This window comes from Equus przewalskii, chromosome 24 (genome assembly GCF_037783145.1).
Source record: "Equus przewalskii isolate Varuska chromosome 24, EquPr2, whole genome shotgun sequence".
Lineage (NCBI taxonomy): Eukaryota > Metazoa > Chordata > Mammalia > Perissodactyla > Equidae > Equus > Equus przewalskii.
Window position 1 is genome coordinate 31,202,807 of NC_091854.1, and position 17,794 is coordinate 31,220,600.

Sequence of the window (17,794 nt, forward strand, 5' to 3'; positions counted from 1 at the left end):
CCCCATGAACGCCGTCATCACCTGACAGCTGGGTTTTGGAATAACTTCCTAAATGGTCTCTCCCTGCTCCCACCTTTGCCAGCTAGGGCCTATTCTTGTGGCAGCAGCTGGTAACCTCTTAACCTAAGTCAAATCACGTGACTTATCTGCGGGAACTCTTTCCTCCCCCTCCCCCAACAGCTTCTATCTCATTCGGAGCAAATGCTCAAGTCCTTATAATGGCCAGTAAAGCAAGGCTCTTGGAGATCTGGCCCCAACCACCTCCCTGGCCTAATCTTTTTCTACTCTCCTCCTTTATTCATGGAACCGCAGTTATAGGGGCCTTCTCGCTGCTTCTGAGCACAACAAACATTTTCCCAACTCAAAGCCTTTGCCTGGGATACACGTCCTCGTTGTCCCATGGTTTACAACCCCACTGGGGAGTCCCTTCCTTCTCTCTCCTCCCTCCACGCCATCCCCCCAGGCCCCTCAGGTCTCACCCTGTTACTTTCCTCCATAACATCCATCATCACCTGACATGCATATTTACTTCAGATCTATGTCTCCTGGCTCCTAGAATATAAGCTTTTTGTTTTGTTTACAGCTGACCTAGTACAAAGCAGAGTGTCTACCACACAGAAGGTGTTTGATAAAATAATTGTTGAATAAACTCTACTGTACTTATTCATTCCAGTTAGTAGGTAGGAGGCCATTACTGGGCAGAATGGCTTCTGTCTTTACTAAGAAAAAGGCACAGTAATACGACTATTGATGATGGAGATAGATCTCAACAATATGCTCATTATCAGAAACAACGAACAGATAGAAAATAAGGCAACGAGAATGTAGCCCTGGCTGCAGTAACTTCCAGATCCTCCAAGGTCTGGCCCAGTGAGGTGAGCGATCCTGGCAGGGGAGCGTTGCTCTGGCTCCCAGGTGAGCATGCATCAGGCTGTCTGCCCCAGTCCACACTTTATAGTGTCCCAATCACACAGCCAGGAGGGTGCTGGGGCTTTGTCCAGAACCTCAACACCAGCACAAGGATCTACAATCAAAGATGTGTGAAAAAAAGATACTGTCTACCAGAAAGGAGTGGAAATACATTCAAAAGTAGTCTATCATTCTTTCTTGTTTTATTTTCCCCTTGATTATAAAAGTAATGCAGACCTGAAGTTAAGAAAATTAATAAGTAAAAATACCTTATTCTTCCATCCCTAAAAGATAACTATTAACTTTTATGTACGAGCCCTTCTAGATCTCATATATACAAAAAACAGTAAGGCACTATTTTTTCTTATTAATGCAAATGGGTAGCCCAGAAGTTAACACGTGTTGTAAAAATTTTAACTACACAAAACGTCGGATTACACTGTCTTTCCGGAACACCTTTAAATTTGACCCTACTCAAAGATGGCTATTTCTACCTCAGGTCTTCATCCCCAGCAACATGTCGCCTGTTACTGAGCATATCTGAAGAAAAGAAGGTAAGTACTGAGTTTGGGAACCGGAAGACTCAAGTTCCACCTCCGTGTCCTGTGCAACTATGGAATCATCCATAATTCATTTTTTCTGCCCATTCTATGCCCTTCTCTGCTCTCTTCAATTATTTTTTATGAAAAGTATTTCTACTGAGCTTCCTTTCTAGTAGTAAACCCCATCTGCTCCAGAAGGACCCCAGATTCTCTGACCAACAAAAGAAATAACTGAATCCATTATACACCGGGTCTACACAATATACTCCTGGCAGGTCTAGGCTGGACCATTTAGCTGGCAGCTATAGTTTTCTTCTCCTCAAGCAACATAAAGCTCACAAGTCTTTCTTTCTTGACCTAATAGATTACCTGGTTTGTGTATACAATTCCCAAAGACCACAACTCTTCCCCTGGGCCAAGACTGGATAGGACTCTAAGAGTAAATATTCTGGTCCTCTGGCTGGCTTCTCTCTTGGGTTTTACAAGTCTGCAAGAGACCTGGAATTTGGGAAGTACAATTCTTCATGTTTAAGGATTAGACCTTTCACCTCTCCAGTCATAAGGGAAGTCTTAGGACCCTTCTGAGCCTCAGATTCCTCCTTGCTAAAACCTGAGGATCGAGGCTGGTGGTGACTTCTAAAGGTACTTTCAGCTCTTAAAAGGCAAATCCTTTGGGTTCTGAGGCCCATTAATCAACAAGCGTACATAACGAGACAAATAGGGGGAGAAAAATAGACTGCAACTCCAGGGCAAGAAGGCAGAGACACTATGTCACTTTGAAGCTACATATAAGTACATATACAGGTATTATTTATATTAGTTATTACTATTATATACGACTGAGTTTCAACAAGACCAGGAAGGAAAGTTCAACCTCAATATATGGCAACATGGCACTGTTTATTAGTGGAAAAGCTCCCTCATCCTTCTTCCAAAAAACCCCAAAACAAATTAAAAATTATAATTAGGGAATACAAATGAAATTCAGCATCTACTCCTGAAAAGATAACTGGTTCTCTAGAATAACCTTTAAAACAACAAATGTGTAACTCCTAACAAATGAGATCATGAACTGAAGAGTCTAGCAAGGTATAGCTATGCAGTAAATGCTTGATACGACATTCTCAGCTTGGTTTTCTTCTTCCTTTCCATCTTTTGAGTGTTAACTTCCCAGAAAGAAATATCCTACTTTAAGTATATGATGTTTTTTTCTTCAGAACTTAAAGGAAAATGTCTGAAGCAATACAATTGTTCAACTTGAATGTGGCAGAACACAGTTCACTTTTATAAAACCAAGAGATTACTGACCTGAATTTAAGTCTCGTCCTGGATTGAAGGCCCGGCTATTCACAGTAGTAGAAAGTCGATCACAACTAATTGTTCTAGATACATTGGTATTAAAGTTCCCATCAAATCTGAAAAAACAAAAGAGAATTAGCAATATTTCTTTAGTGGTTATTCACTCCACAAAAAGAAACCAACAAAAATCATAGTTAATACTGCGTACAAAATAGGTCAGCTCAGAAACAATAAAATTGTAATTTAGATTTTAAATGTTAAAAAGAATCACTTCAGAACAGTGTGTCGGGGGAAAATGTGTATCTAGAAGGTTTTAGAAATCAAGTTCAATTCTAAGGAGATAAAAATAACCTATCGCCAATCTTTCCACCAATGAATCTGAGTCAGGTTCTATTGATAAAATCATACAGAGAATAGATGCGCCAAAATTCAGACTAGAATTACAAAATTCAGACTTGAGCTCTGATGTCCTATACGAAACAATTCTTTAAATTATCCTATCTGAAAACCAATGACCAAGAAGAAAAATCGACAGTAGTGGACGAGAAAGAATGGCTGTGGAGTGGGAGAGATCTAGATTTGAGTTTCCACTCTGTCACTATTGAACACGTGACCAGGGACAAATTATTCAGTTTTTCTGAGTCTCAGTTTTCTTATTCAAAAAAAGCAAAAGAGATAATAAGACTTATTTTTCAGAGCTGTCACCAAGATTGTAAATAATGTACCAAAGTTCCTCTCATGGTACATGACACAGCTTGCACCTTCTAGATTGTAACGTAGGTAAGGTCAAGGTCTTTTTCGACGTTCAGTGGTGGTGCAATGGTAGTACCTGAGCTGGAACAATGCTAGTGCTCTGGCTAGCACAGATCAAAAAGTACTAGTGTAACCAATGACTCATTTGCTAGAACAAGCCAATCTGCAAGAAAATAACAGGAAAATACACCAATTCATGTACCAGTCACTAAGAGTACTTCTAAGTGAATTTAATCCAGAAGTAACAAAAGAGAAAGATCTTGGACTTCTAAGTAACCTATTTAGGATTGCAGATACTGAGAAGACTCATGAAGTTTCCAAGTGTTCCCTCCAAATCAACTCAATCTGGAACTAGGTTTTTTAAAACTTGTGTTAAAATGTGTACGTCAGATAATGAATACCATTAATGAAATTCCATTAACACAGGTAGAGAAGCTATATATCCTGGGCGAAACACTCCTCAAAATCAAAATCTACTTGCACATGAACTTTGATTATCTGTTGAGCACACCTCATGATTTATAAGATCTACTATATTGAACTCATTGTATAAGCAAGGGCACTAGGTTTTCACACAGTGTGTTGGGTTCCAAAGCAAAAGTTAAACAGTTTTGTTTTGACCCATATCATCTCAAAGGAGGAGGCGAGTGGATTTTAAGAGACCCTTAGTCCAACCTCTAACCCAGTACAAAATTATGTCAACATTGTCAACTGTGCCTCCACGAACCAGCTGCTTCACCAACGTGGTCACTCTTCTTGGATCTGCTCCAATTTGTCTAGACGAGAAGACTGCTGCTTCAAAAGCCACAGACGGAGGGAAAGGAAGAGATTAACACACCAGCAGCTGCCTGAGTGCACGCTGGCAGAGCAACATGAGCTCACTGTTCCCTCTTGTTTTAGCATTTGAGCATCTGTGAAGCAATAGCAGCATTACACGAGCAACCGCCTTGCTCTCCGTGCTGGAGAGCCACATTACATCTATCCCCTCACATTCTTTTAAATAAAAGACCAGATAATATTTAGGCGGCCATGTGGGCTATATGGTCTCTACCACAACTGCTAAACTCTGCCATTGTGGTGTGAAAGCAGCCAAAGAGAATTCACAAAGAACGAGCGTGGCTGTATTTCAATAAAACTTAATTTTCAAAATACGTGGTGTGCCAGACTCATTCCACCACCCCTGGTCTAGACCAGGGCAGTCTAAGAGTATTCTCTGAGATGATGAAAATGTATTATTTTTGCACTGTCCAATACGGTAGCCACATGGGGCGTTTGAAATGTGGCTAATGTAACTAAGACATTAAATTTTCTATTTGGTTTAACTTTAATTTAAATGTAAACAGTCACTGAATAGTGGCTACCATATTGGATAGTGCAAGTCTAGAAGGTTCTGCTGATTATTCACCTAATCATCCTTCAGGTCTCTGCCCACTTGTCACTTTCCGAGAAAGGCTTATCCTCACTGTGGATGACTTCCCAATCTATGTCAAGTGCCCCCATCTTCTCTCAAAACGTGTCACCATTTTTAATTTGTGGCTCCATTTGTGTATTTTTTATGGATGGATTTTCATGCCTCAGGCTACATGAATAGACAGGAACTTCCTGAGGGCAGTTACCACATTTTGTTGGTTTTCTTTACCATGCGTACATATGACTCTTAGCATTGTTCTTGTCAAAAGCAGGCGCTCATAGTAACTGATCTTCTATCAACAGGGCACCAGTGCCTATCCCTGTCCTTGGCTCCCCAGAGGGCTCCAGAAATCCTAGCAGGTGAGGACCAGGACTCGGATAAATGGTTCCTAATTCTGAAAGCCTAGCCACATCAGAATCCCCTGGGATGCACGCTGGAATGCTGATTCCTGGGCTCTACCCTGGAAGAGTCTGATTTAGTGAGTCTGGGGTGAGGCCCAAGAAGCTGAGTTTGACAGGCTCCCCAGAAACAAGAAGCCCTCCAATCCTGCCATGTAGATTCCTTCAGAAATAAAGCAGTAGAATGGCTTTCTGCATGAGCACAGGTACTTCCCAGCATGCCTCAAAGAGATCAAGGACAGAGGGTCTTCCAATTTGAATCAAGAGAACAGAATAGTTCTTAGGAATACCTGCAACTCTCATCTGGACTTTGCTGTACAAATTACAAACCCCTTTAACACTTGCCCATTTCACAGTTGAGAAAAGTGACACCACGGATCATACAGCAAGTCAGGGACCTCAGAAAGACTTAAACCCGTCATGCAACTCCCTGTTCGAGGATGGGCCACATACCACATGGCTTAATTTAAGTGACACATAAGGAAGAACTTGCTAAAAGGGACAACTCAGGAGAGTTAGTGACAGTTTCTCCCAGGAAAAGTATAAACCTGGAACAGCACTGTGTCCATGGATGAGGTCTCCACAGCCAGGACCCCTGCTACAGCCTCTGCCCTTGAGAAGACTGAAGTCCAGTGCTGAGCACGCAGAGACTCCCTGGGCCTTTGTGAAACGAACACTCGCTCCTGGGGACCGGGGAGACCAGGGAACTATTTTTATAGGTTTTCCTCTCTGTATTCAAAGGATCATCTCTGAGAGCATTAAAGAAAACATTTTTATAACAATAAAAATGGAAGTGATTCATTAACAAAAGTCTGTGCTCAGTAAATATTTGTCAGTCATAAAAAGGTTTCACAATGTAGTACTTGTCATCAATAATCTACCCAGCCTTCTCTTGCCACGATCTCCAAACTGTAGTTCTAACCAAACCAGTCCCTCAATACATGTTTCTCTGTTGGATCCGGACTGTGACGCTCTGCAAAGCCGAGCTCTACTCATCCTCCCACCTCACATTTCTCCTGTCAGGCCCGGCTATGAGTCCCTCCTTCTCCGAACCGGCTAGTGCCATCCAGCCTCTTAGTTCCATGCTTGTGTCTCTCTTTACTATTTTGTCTATTGTTTTGTAATCAGGCTTAACATAGCGTCATCATCACTGACGTCTGTTAGATATAGACTGACTGGCTTTAAATTCTTTTTACATCAACAAAATACTAATCAATAGCAACTTTAAAATAAGATTTATTATAAATAATGAGCAAAGTATCCTACTTACTTGCCTCCCTCATATCAAAAAAGCTGTGTTAAGTGAGGGGTGAGATGCCAGGAGATTTTGTTCTGGAAGCCGAATTGCCTAGATTTGACCGCGCGCCCCTTGAACTCCCAACTCTCTCTAACCCTCTCATGAACCGCAGTGCCCCTGCTGGGACGGTTAAGCTGCTGGAGGATTTCTACTTCTCTCTCAGGGCTAGCACATTGCTGGGAACGTGTAGTTCTCCACAGATTCTTACTGGTGACTGACTAACGAGAAAATGCAGAGAGCTAAGTCACCAGAAACTTGCATGTATTTTATACAGTGACATTCACTGAACATCGATGATGAATGAAGAGTTGCTACCCTGGCGAAGCATGGCCATGTCACGGTCAGGAGCAGGGGCTTCGGGGTACACAGACCCGGACTGGAGTTTGGGTTTAAACTGCTTATTGTTGTAAGTCGGGCACAAAACCTGCATTTTCTAAGTCTACAGTTTTCTCATCTATAAAATGGTGATATTAACAGTACCTGTTTGATAAGGTTGTGTTACGAATTTAATCAGAAAATGGCTCTTAAAAGTCGGGTACACAGAAAGCATTTAATAAGTAATAATAGCACTGCATTAGAATTGGATGTATTAGTAAGGATAACCGTTAACAGCTACTACGTGCTTATCAGACAGGAAGTGAATTCCCAGTGCTTTACGTGAATTAATTCATCTAATTCTTCAAAAACCCTGAGGGAAATAGTGTCATCATCTCCATCCGAAGACTAGGAAACTGAGGCACAGAAATGTCAAATTAAGATCAAGGTTCACAGCGGGGAAGCAGCAGAACCAAGAGACGAACATGTGTCTGAGCTCCCCTTCATAATGAATACGTTACACTGTATCTCAATCAATCACAACCAAGTCATCAGTGAGGTCATCTGCAATTCAACTCTCTCAAAGGAAAAGATTGCTCTGAAAGACTGCAGGATTTAGGGGAAATCCTTGCTGTTTATTTAATGGAAAATGACAGGAGCTAAACACAAGGCTTCACAATGGACAGCTCCCGAGAGAGAGAATTCCATGGACGAAGATGAGGATGTGGCGGAGGAGGAAGAGGCTATTAAAGGAGGGGCTTTCTAAATGTTCACCACTGGCATAGCTATGGGACTGGCCATTTTTGGATTACTTTTTCTTGTTTCATTCATTCTGGCAGCTAGACGTTCCAGATGGACAGAAGGCTGAGCATCAACATTCTCTGCATGTAGAAGTGAGACAGCAGACCTGGTGCCAGCTCACACCAATTTATTCCTTCTCCTGGTACCAATTTTCTCCTCTGAGAGAAAGAGCCTGGCATTCTGGTAATCTGAGAACCTTCAAAAATGGCTTATGTATAACAAAGACAATAAAATAGAAATAGGAAAAGACCAAGAAAGAGGAAATTGCACTAAACTCTGAAAAATTCTCACAGGGGACAATGAATGCAGGATGCTAAACAACATAAAGGGCAATGGCCACAACTTAAGTTTTATTGTAAATGTGGGCAAGGCATAATACCCAAACACTGCCCAGGGAGCCCCCACTGATGTGGTGCAGACACACGGCCTCCCAGAGATCAGGCTCGATCCGAAAATAAAATGGAAACTACCTGAAGAAGTTCTTTTCCTGATGGAATCCATAGGACAATCCTGATGTCTCAGAATTAAACCACCACCTTGCAGGGAAACCTCAGCCAGAGGGCAATCTAACTGTCGTCCCGTTAGTTCAAGGACATCTGGATTCTGAGAGTTTACTAACAAAGGATGAAAACAGACTGTCATCTCATTTCAGAATTTGATTTAATTCTTTCTCCCCGGCTAAAACGCAGGTAGTGAAAGCTATCAAGCCCCCACATTCTGATATTGAAAGAATTCAGACACGTGACAACCACTCTCCTTCCTCCTGTTTCATTCTACATGGTACCTGTAAGTGTGGCAAGGATATCACAATAGTTTGCCTGGAGTTCCCTCCCACGCCTGAGCCTCAGCTGTGGAGCAGCGCGTCCCAGCTGAGTTAACATGAAACACCTAGAAATAAACCTTGCTCTGCTTCTGTTGCGTGCTAGGCTGGTATGGAAGCAGGTGTCAACAGTGGGGTTTAAGAGACACAGGAGAACAGCATGTCCTGAGCTGCTAAGCCGGCTAGGAGAAGTAATTACAAGAGCAAAACCCCGCGGTTCTCTCTCCGGATGCCTGCTTTTCTTCTGGACTCCAAACACGGGAGTAAAACTCGCTCAGCCATCCCTGCTACAGTAGCCACCTCCTCACCCCAGAGGGACGTGCCTAAGACAGGAAGGCATTTTATGCACGTGTGCCTTTTAGAAAAATGATTTTTAAAAAACAAACATGCTATCCACCCTGATTTGGAGACTAAGAGTAATGTGAGTTCATGCTTATGATACTTTGTAAAAACATGTCAGTTACTCTTAGGAGTCACCTAAAAGAGTTTTCATTGAGAAGAATGGAGCTGCCAGTCACTTTTACATAATTCCAGGTTTATGGAAAGGTCAAGAACTGGTAAGATCATAGGTTTCAATTTAACTTTATATCTGTGCTTTAAAAAAGGAATAACAGTAAGAGAACAATCCTATCTCAACCTCCCACAGACCCTCACTCTAAAAAACGGAGATACTGGATGATGACCGCTTTCTGTACTTATTTTCCTAAGATAAAACCAGTGCCTAAAATTCAGTTTCATGAGAAATAACTCCATCTTTCGTACCTTAAAAAAAAAAAAAAAAGAAATAGAAAAAAAAAAAAAACTTCCTTCTGGATTTACTTTCATGAACTGATCGAAACTGCATCCCGAGGGAGAAAACAGAACTGTGACTCCCACTTTGATCTCTTCCCCATGGAGAAATTCACTCCCTGCCTGCCTTGCAAGATGTTCATTTGATTGACGTTTGCTCTGATGTGCAAACTGCTTTGAACTTCAGACACTGAATTCCCATCAGGCTGCAGTCATTTTTATTCTCCTTCAACAGGATTTACAAGCAGGAGATCAGCAAATGTAGAAGATAAAATAAATTTGCAGAAGCTTTGAATCTTACATCAAAACAGTGTTCAAGTGAGTTCCAATTGGATTTCATTCAGCCTCAATTCACAGTGTAAATCAACTTTTCAGTCGAGTCCCAGTTTAGAAAGAAAAAGACATAAAGGAGAGAGACACATACACCAGTTGGGGTTTACTTCCTGAATCTCTCCCTTGGTCTTTGTTTAAATTTCCTAAGGAAGGTGATTTGCCAGGCAAATCACTCAGAACCCTGGGTTTCCCTCAACATCTCCAGCGAAGCCTGCCCAATTTATCCCATAGCAGACAAAAACCACCCCCACAGTGAGGCTTCCAAGGATGATGGTGAGATGCGGTATTGCTCATGAACACGTTTAAGGGAATAATCTAACAAGCCAATCCCTGCGGATATCCTAGAAGAGCAAGCCTTAAACTGGTAGTCGGTCCATGAACAAAGCCAAGATGATGACAGCTAATGGGGTAAGAAACATTTTTGACTTGTTTGCTTGTTTGTAACCACTGCTAAAATGCTGAGACAGGTGCAAAAGATTTAAAAAAAAAAAAACCAACACCAGATCTTCTGGAAGCAAAAGCTGGTATCAGATGGGAAGCTGGTGTAGAGCCAATGCTGAGAGGCCTCCGTGGTTTTCAAAGCACACGGCAGGCCCTTGCTGTGGGTGCCGCGGGACCACCGAGGCCCATTTTAAGAAGAGCACACACTTTTCTGGGAAGCAAATTTAAGGAAGGTCTGGACCCGACCAACGCCCATGCCCGCCAGACCCTGGTCCTCGTGACAGCCCCACAGCGTCTGGGTTGCTGTGACAGGACAGGAGACACATCGCTTCACCTCCGTTTGCCAGGCCCCCTGCTCATTCTTTCTGGGAAGTGTCTCCTCTTTAAATATTTGAGCAACACCAGTTGAAAAGAATTAAACAAGAACCCCCTTATCTTCCACTTAACCACCCATGAGAATAAAGTTAAACAAAGAAAGAGCTGAGATAAAAATCAAACATCTGCACTGGCAAATATTTACACTCTGTTTGAAGGGTGGAGGAAGGGGTAAGAGGGAGACACTTCAAAAAGGAACCATCACATTTATAACGTAAGTGAGACTCCAACCCCCAACCGAGTTTACTTATTCAAACACCTAAATTAACGGGCAAACTGAAGAGCTGTCGAATAACGTGTAATCATGTTCCGAGAAATGGTTTTTCCTTCCATCTCTGCAGAGATTGGAGAGATAAGTCACATTCTTTTTTGTTCTTATCAGTAATAGGGATTAAACCTTCAGGGTTCAGCAACTCAGCCAGAATGGGAACAAGGGCCGGTTTCAAACGCCCTTGGAAGCGGAGGCCTTCAGAGCAAAAAAGCGTCTCCCGCCAGGAAAGTCTACGCATCACACAGACCTGCCATCTTTCTTTTCCGCCATCTCCCTGTCACAACAGCGTCACAACAGATCACTGAGAGGAGGCCCCGCTGCGATCCCCGCCTCACATCTAGACTCCAACTGGTGGTATTATCCGCTTAATCCACCTTCTCACACAAGCTTGGAAAATGGCCCAGGTGACAAGTAGGGGAACTGGAAGTGGATGCACAACCGCGTTAAACGTTTATCTGTATCTTCCTCATCCCCAGGTTGGAGCAGGGGTGCCTGAAGAAGAAGAAAGAAGGGCATCTGGAGAAACGAGAGGGAAAGCAAGCAGGTGGACAGGGGCCTGCTGGCCCCAGAGGCTCCCTCTGCGCCCGTGTCCGTCCTGCCACGTGATCACTCATGAGGACCTAACACACTTGACAGTGATTTATTTACAAGCCTTTCTCCCTTGCTGGGAAACACCAAGAGAGAGATCCTGTCTGACGCTTGTCCCCAGGGCTGAGCCCAGAGCCCGCTGTAAAGCATAGAAGTTTAGCAAATGTCTGCTGAGGGAGTAAACGCTGAAAACCGATGAGGCTCAGACCAGCCAGGACTAGAGACGAGAGGCTGTCAGCTCGTGTGTTGTCCTGTGGCACACACACTGAGTCGTCAGCGTGTAGCAGACCAGTGTGAGTGCTACGACACGGACATCAAAGAGAAGCACTAAGAACTCGGAGCCGGCAGATGACCTTGGAGGTGCACAGGTTCAGTCTCTCAGGCACACACGCACTGGAGCGAGAAGAGGTCGGCTCTGCAAGGGAAACGTGAAACCTAAGACGTGGGGTACTCACGGCCGACGTGTCCTCAGAGGGAATTACGGACCCAACACAAAAAAGTTAGCAAAGCTCTGAGTGTGAGGATGGCCATGTATACCATCACACCCACCAAGCCAGGCCCCGGAAAGAGAGGACGGACAGAATGGGTTTTAAATCTTGGCCTTCTTTGAAAACACTTTGATATTTTTGTATAATAAAACACGTAAAAAGCTTAAGGGAAGTTTCTGGTCCTCTGCTACACTAGGTCTATTTCCTAAATCTTGCATAGTCTACTAGCTAGTTTCTTTTAAAGACCAGATGGAAGGAAAGGAAGGAAGGAAGAAAATCACAAGACCAACTCTCCTTAAAATCTCTAACAGGCCACTGGTGAAATTCAGCATTGTAAGCAGAGTGGCAGGTCCCCTGTCCTTCCTTCGGTGAAGGTCCCACAAGGAAAATCCAGAAAGCAGGATGTCAGCAGACCCAAATGCAGGTCTTTCTGCTGGGAGGGTGCCCATGAATAGTCCTCAAGGTCAAATGATTGATCTGTCTGTCTGTCTGTCTATCTATCTATCTATGGTTTTAAGACTGAGAAACAAACTAAACCAGACTATTATGAGAACTTTATATTTAGCCAATTTAGACACTTCAGAGGGTCCCACAATAGGCGCAAGCGACATTCAAAGAAGGACCACACAGTTCAGCATTTTAACTCACAGATAAGCCATTCCAATTGTACCAACAGTCAAAACATTTTATCATTAAAAGAAAAAAGGATCTGAAATCAGGAAACCTAGATTCCAAACCCAGCTCCCCTGAGTCCTGAGCCAGCCTTGCAGAGCCCACCTCCTCACTGGCAAAACAGAGGATGGGGGACACGGTACCCACCCCAACACGGCTGTAGAGAGGGTCGTATGAAGAATGTAATGTAAGTAAAATAATGTTTGCAGAAGTAAAAGTCTAAGAAAGTATTTTGCTGACATATAAACATATGCAACTCTTTTACATAAGTTAAATAACATAACTGAGTAGACCTTCTGAAATGTAAAGCGTTCTGCACAATCTTTGTTGAAATTCTGAGCTCGACTGAAGTCCTTCTGTTACCAATATCCATAAAGATTGTATCTGTAACATTTCGCCTGCCTGCAGGTAATGATAATTTTAAAAGGGACTGGAGATGAAAGTTTGAGATAAGGCAGGAAGAATGACTCGAAAGACTCAGATTTGCCATACAGTACTTTAAGGGCAAAAACACTACCCACAACTCCCTGCGGAAGGAACAGGACCTGCAATAAAATTAAACTCAGTTGTCATGAGCTTGTCACATTATTTGACCTTGTGACACGAAAAGAACAAAAGAACAAGGGTCATAAGTGTGAAAGCACCTAAGTCACAAGGTTTTACTTTTCATAAAAACAGCAATAATAAGAAATAAAACATATATAGGGTTAAACATTTTACATCACTTTTTTCATGGGCACTACCTTAAAATAGTACTGGGAAAAAACAGGAGCTGCTCACATGTGGGTCAGCTGTTATGTCTAGAAACATCATGTTATACAAAACTCAGTTGTGCGTTAGCAAGTTAAAACTATCCATTTCAACTTTGCCCTCTGTCCTGAACTGCCATGCACTTAACATGGCTACGGGGGTGAAAATATTCGTGGGACGAAGATAAAACGGTGCTACAGGCCAATCTCCACTGCTCCCCAAACAACTTCTGAGAAAGATCCACATGCAATTCAAAATCAAAACCAGAACGTTTATACTGAATTCATCATCTTCCTCCTAAAAACCTTCTTTTGCCCATACTTTCACTTTTTAGTTAATCGATCTCTATCCTGAGATGCTCAATCTAAAAATTTAGAACCATCTTTTAAAATCCTCTTCCCCACCCAAATCTCCAATAAAAATTAGTTGGCAGATTCTATGTGCCCACCCCCACCGTGGATGTCTCTGCTCTTTTAGTCCTTCTTGGAGGTGTCATTACTTTTCTCCTGGATCACTACAGGACGGCCTGACTCAACAAGCCACTTGCCTCGCCACAATTTATCCTTTACTCGCCAACTAATTAATTTGTTCACATCATAGACCTGACTACAGCCTTCCTTTGCTTTAAAACCTACTGTTTGCAGAGGGAAATTCGTCCAGTCGACCAAGGATTCTGAGCCCACCACAGTACATCTCCTGGCCACCGCGCCACAGTCAATGCTTTGGACGCTTGCTGTGTTCTGGTCTGAGGCATCCTTTCCCAGATCTATGTGCAGAAGTTGTACCCTTCAAGGCCTCAACCACCACTTCTCCAGCAAATCTAAGTGTTCAGGAGCCTCTGCTCATCCTCATTCTCCTCTACAAGAGGCTTCGGATTTCTTTCACGACACTTGACTCAGTCTGCTCAGTTTATTCCACATGTGTCCTGCGAGATCCTGAAGGTATGGACTATTTTATTCATCTTTTTCTATCAAACACTATCTAGTACAATGTCTTGTACATTGACAGCCTTGAACATGATATAGAGGAGCTGAAAATGATATACACGTAGGTATCTGGAAATTTCACTTTTAAATTCACCCTGCGTAAATCAATTACTAATATTATTATAATGATTATTCATACGCATTATTATTATTAATGATTAAATCTAACTGATAACTAAGTGAATATCAACTCCAGTTTCCTCTCAGGACTTACAACAATGGAATAATACTCAGATGAAAATGATGACTATTATGAATGGGCATAAAAGTACTTGAATTTCTGCCAAGAGGTAGATAGCTCCATAATTCTGAGAACATCATCACTACCAGGGCTCAAAAACTGAAGACCACATCACTTTTGCCACCACACACTAACTCCTTCAGCAAATATTATGGAGGACCTGTTCAAGCAAGGTATGGAACACCAAGTTAAACCTGACAGGCTCCCTGGACTCTGGTGTGACTGAGGAGACCAGAGGGCACACTCTCGTGTCCAAATGTGCCTCAGAACCTGGCATCAGCCTCAGTCACCTCTGATTCCTCCCCTCTTCCAACACCCAAGAGAGTGGGGGCCAACAGCCAAGTTCACGCTCCCTCTTGTTCTCTGTCTACATATAAACCCGACTAGGTCTTCTAGTTGTTACATGGTAGACAAGTAAAATCCCTTAAGGCTCATGTCTCATCATTTCACTCCCTTTTCCAAAAATCTTAAATTAATTCTCTCATTCACGCAACCAATATTTATGGAGTGTCTACTATGTATCAGACAGTAAAGATACAGAACAGAAAGACATTGTCCTTTACTTCACTTACAGAGCCTACGGTCTCCTGAACAAAGTCTAAATTCTGCAGGGGAGCATTTGAGGGTCTCTGTGATCTGACACGATCCAGTGAGTTCTCAGTTGCCTCCTCCATCACTTGCTCAGGCTTCCAACGTACTCCTCAGGACTCCCGGCCATTTCCAGCGATGGAGTTTTCTTCATATTCACCTTTCTCTCCCAGAAAGGACTTCCTCCATATCCCCACATTTTCAAATCCTTTTCCTACTTCAATACTCAGCTGAAATGCTCCTCCCATAAGCCATTCGACAAATGTTTTTTAAATGAATGAAAGAATGAATAAGTGAATGATTTACCCTCTAGAGGCCTTGCTGCACAATATCTTTTTTTTTTTCCCTTAGGTAATTCTCAAAAAGATGAAAACAAATTCTCTGTTGAAATCGAGAATTTACAAGTAGCAGCAGTAGGAAAAGATGCCTATAATGGCAAACAGCTCCAGTGAAAAAACAAACCTTCTAAGAAGGTTGAAGGAAATTAATGAGTCTTGAGAGTGGGGTCTCTGGAGTCTAGTTCAAAGTGCTCATTTTACAGTGGAGGAATCTGAGGATGAAAGAGGTTAAGTGAACTTTCCAAGACCACACAGCAGAGAGGCAGAGCAGGGGCTCATCTGGTCTCAGTGCTACACGAGTGGGATACACCCTGCATCACAGCAGAACTCGACTGAAAAGAAAACTGTCTTTACTGCTTACCATATTCCTTTCCACCGTGGGAGAGACTGAGTTGACTTAAAAATTTTTGTTAAATGCATTTTTAAAAAGAAGCTTGCTTCCTCTTAAAAATGAAAGAAAGCTCACGTTTGAGTTCTGTTCAGAAAACCCTGACCTGAGGTTGTTAAGTCCCTACCGAATCCTAAAGAGCCTAATACAGGAATCTGATGATCGGGGGTCAGCATGTTAATCATGAAAATTAAAAACAACTCTCTGGTTTCTGGCTCCTATGATGTCAATAATACTTAAAGAATTTGAAAGGCGCATCTAGAAATCTGCAACAACACCTAAATCATGACGCAAAATATACAACCAAGTTACATAGAAAAAGACTTAAATGCCTACACTCCTCTCCAGGTAGCTCATTAATGTGAACGTTAACTTTTTTAAAGAGAAGCAGTTAAGGGGCCGGCCCACGGCACAGGGGTTAAATTCGGCATGCTCTGCTTCAGCGGCCTCCTGGGTTTGTACCCCAGATGCAGACCTACACCACTGCCAGCCACACCATAGCGGCCGCCCACATATAAAATAGAGGAAGACTGGCACAGATGTTAGCTCAGGGCCAATCTTTCTCAGCAAAAAAAAAAAAACAAAAAGAGAGAGAGAGAGGGAGAAGCAGTCTAGTGGAACACAGCATAGAGTCTGCGAAGTGAGAGTGTGGCATTCCCCAGTCTAAATCTGAAGGCTAATAAAAATGTAACTTCAGTGGTAAGTTTTGCAGTCCAATTTTCTATCCTTTCTCTAAGAGAGTCACAGTTAATTCTGTGTGTCAGTTTGGTTGGGGCCATGGGACCCAGATACTTAGTCAGACTCTATTCTGAATGTTTCTGTGAAAGGAGTTTTGGGATGAGACCAACATTTAAAACAGTGGACTTGTGGGTAGGCCTTATCCAATTAGTTGAAGGCCCTAAAAGAACAAAACCTGACCTCCCCTGAGCGAGAAGGCATTCTGCCAGCAGACTCAAACCACCCCTCTTTTGGAGTCTCCAGTTTGCAGATTTTGGACTTCCATCTCCACAATCAAGGGAGTTAATTCCTTAAAATAAATCTCGTTACACAAATCCTGTTGGTTCTGTTTCTCTGGAGCACCCTGACTAATACAGAGGTCGTCACAGTGGGGACTCGTGAGAACTGTCGTCAGGAGTCTGTGTCCTTGCATCGGAACCCACGCCAGTTGCTTTGTCTGAGGCACGGTACCCTCCCCGAGGTCGAGCTATCAGACCTGACTCCTGAAGTCATATTGTTCTACTGGGGGCCAGCTAGGAATGCATTAAATCGGAGTTCTCAGAAAGTGAGATGAGTCGTATCTGCCTTCCCCAGTGACTATATCAACCTCAATGGAGGCCCCAACTCAAAGAGCTCCTCGTAAAGTGGCAGGAATCCAATTTGCCAAGGGTTCCAAGAGTTTCTTCATTTTGTGGAATGAGGGACGCTTTCAAGTCTCCCTGACGGGTATGAGAGAGCTCTCCACAGAGCGGAAGTCTCTGAGCTCCAGGTGGCTGGCTTCAGAAAGCCCCGGAAATAAGTTGCTTACTCACTCTAGCACCGACAGGGGATCACTTCGCTCTTCTCGAACTCGGCTCAGATGCCTTAATGCCAATTCCCACCATGGTTAGGCAATTACAAGCACTAACTGAGTGAGGATAACAGCACGGAGCCCCACGTGGATAACAGCACGGAGCCCCACGTGGAGACACAGAAAAGAAGGAAAATCTAAGCTCATCTTCCAGTTTTTCCTCCCTAGTTTACCTTCTCCTTAAATGAAGACAATGGAAATAAAAAATAAGAATGCCATCAGGCAGGAACAGCTCTCTAAGAAACTGGAGAAGGGAAGAGAGAATGGGATTAAGAGATGTGGAAGGTCAAATTATCGACTGGTTTCTGTAAAAGCCAAGGGTTAGCAGAGCCGGCTGACTAAACAGCAGCTTCCGATACGCCAGGCGGAACCCCATCTCTGTGGCAACCCCGATTTTGGGGGTACATATTCTTAGCGTTATGCAAAAAGGAGCT

The 17,794-nt window shown here is 43.0% G+C and overlaps 1 protein-coding gene across 2 annotated transcripts in view; it reads right to left on the reverse strand.

The window, feature by feature from the left end:
* Positions 1 to 17,794, reverse strand: part of CACHD1 (cache domain containing 1) — a 197,333-nt gene that overhangs the window by 68,182 nt on the left and 111,357 nt on the right. For both annotated transcript variants that reach the window (XM_070592063.1, XM_070592064.1), the window contains one exon: positions 2,760 to 2,866. In XM_070592063.1, coding sequence (XP_070448164.1) covers positions 2,760 to 2,866 — 107 coding nt within the window. The remainder of the gene's footprint in view (positions 1 to 2,759; positions 2,867 to 17,794) is intronic.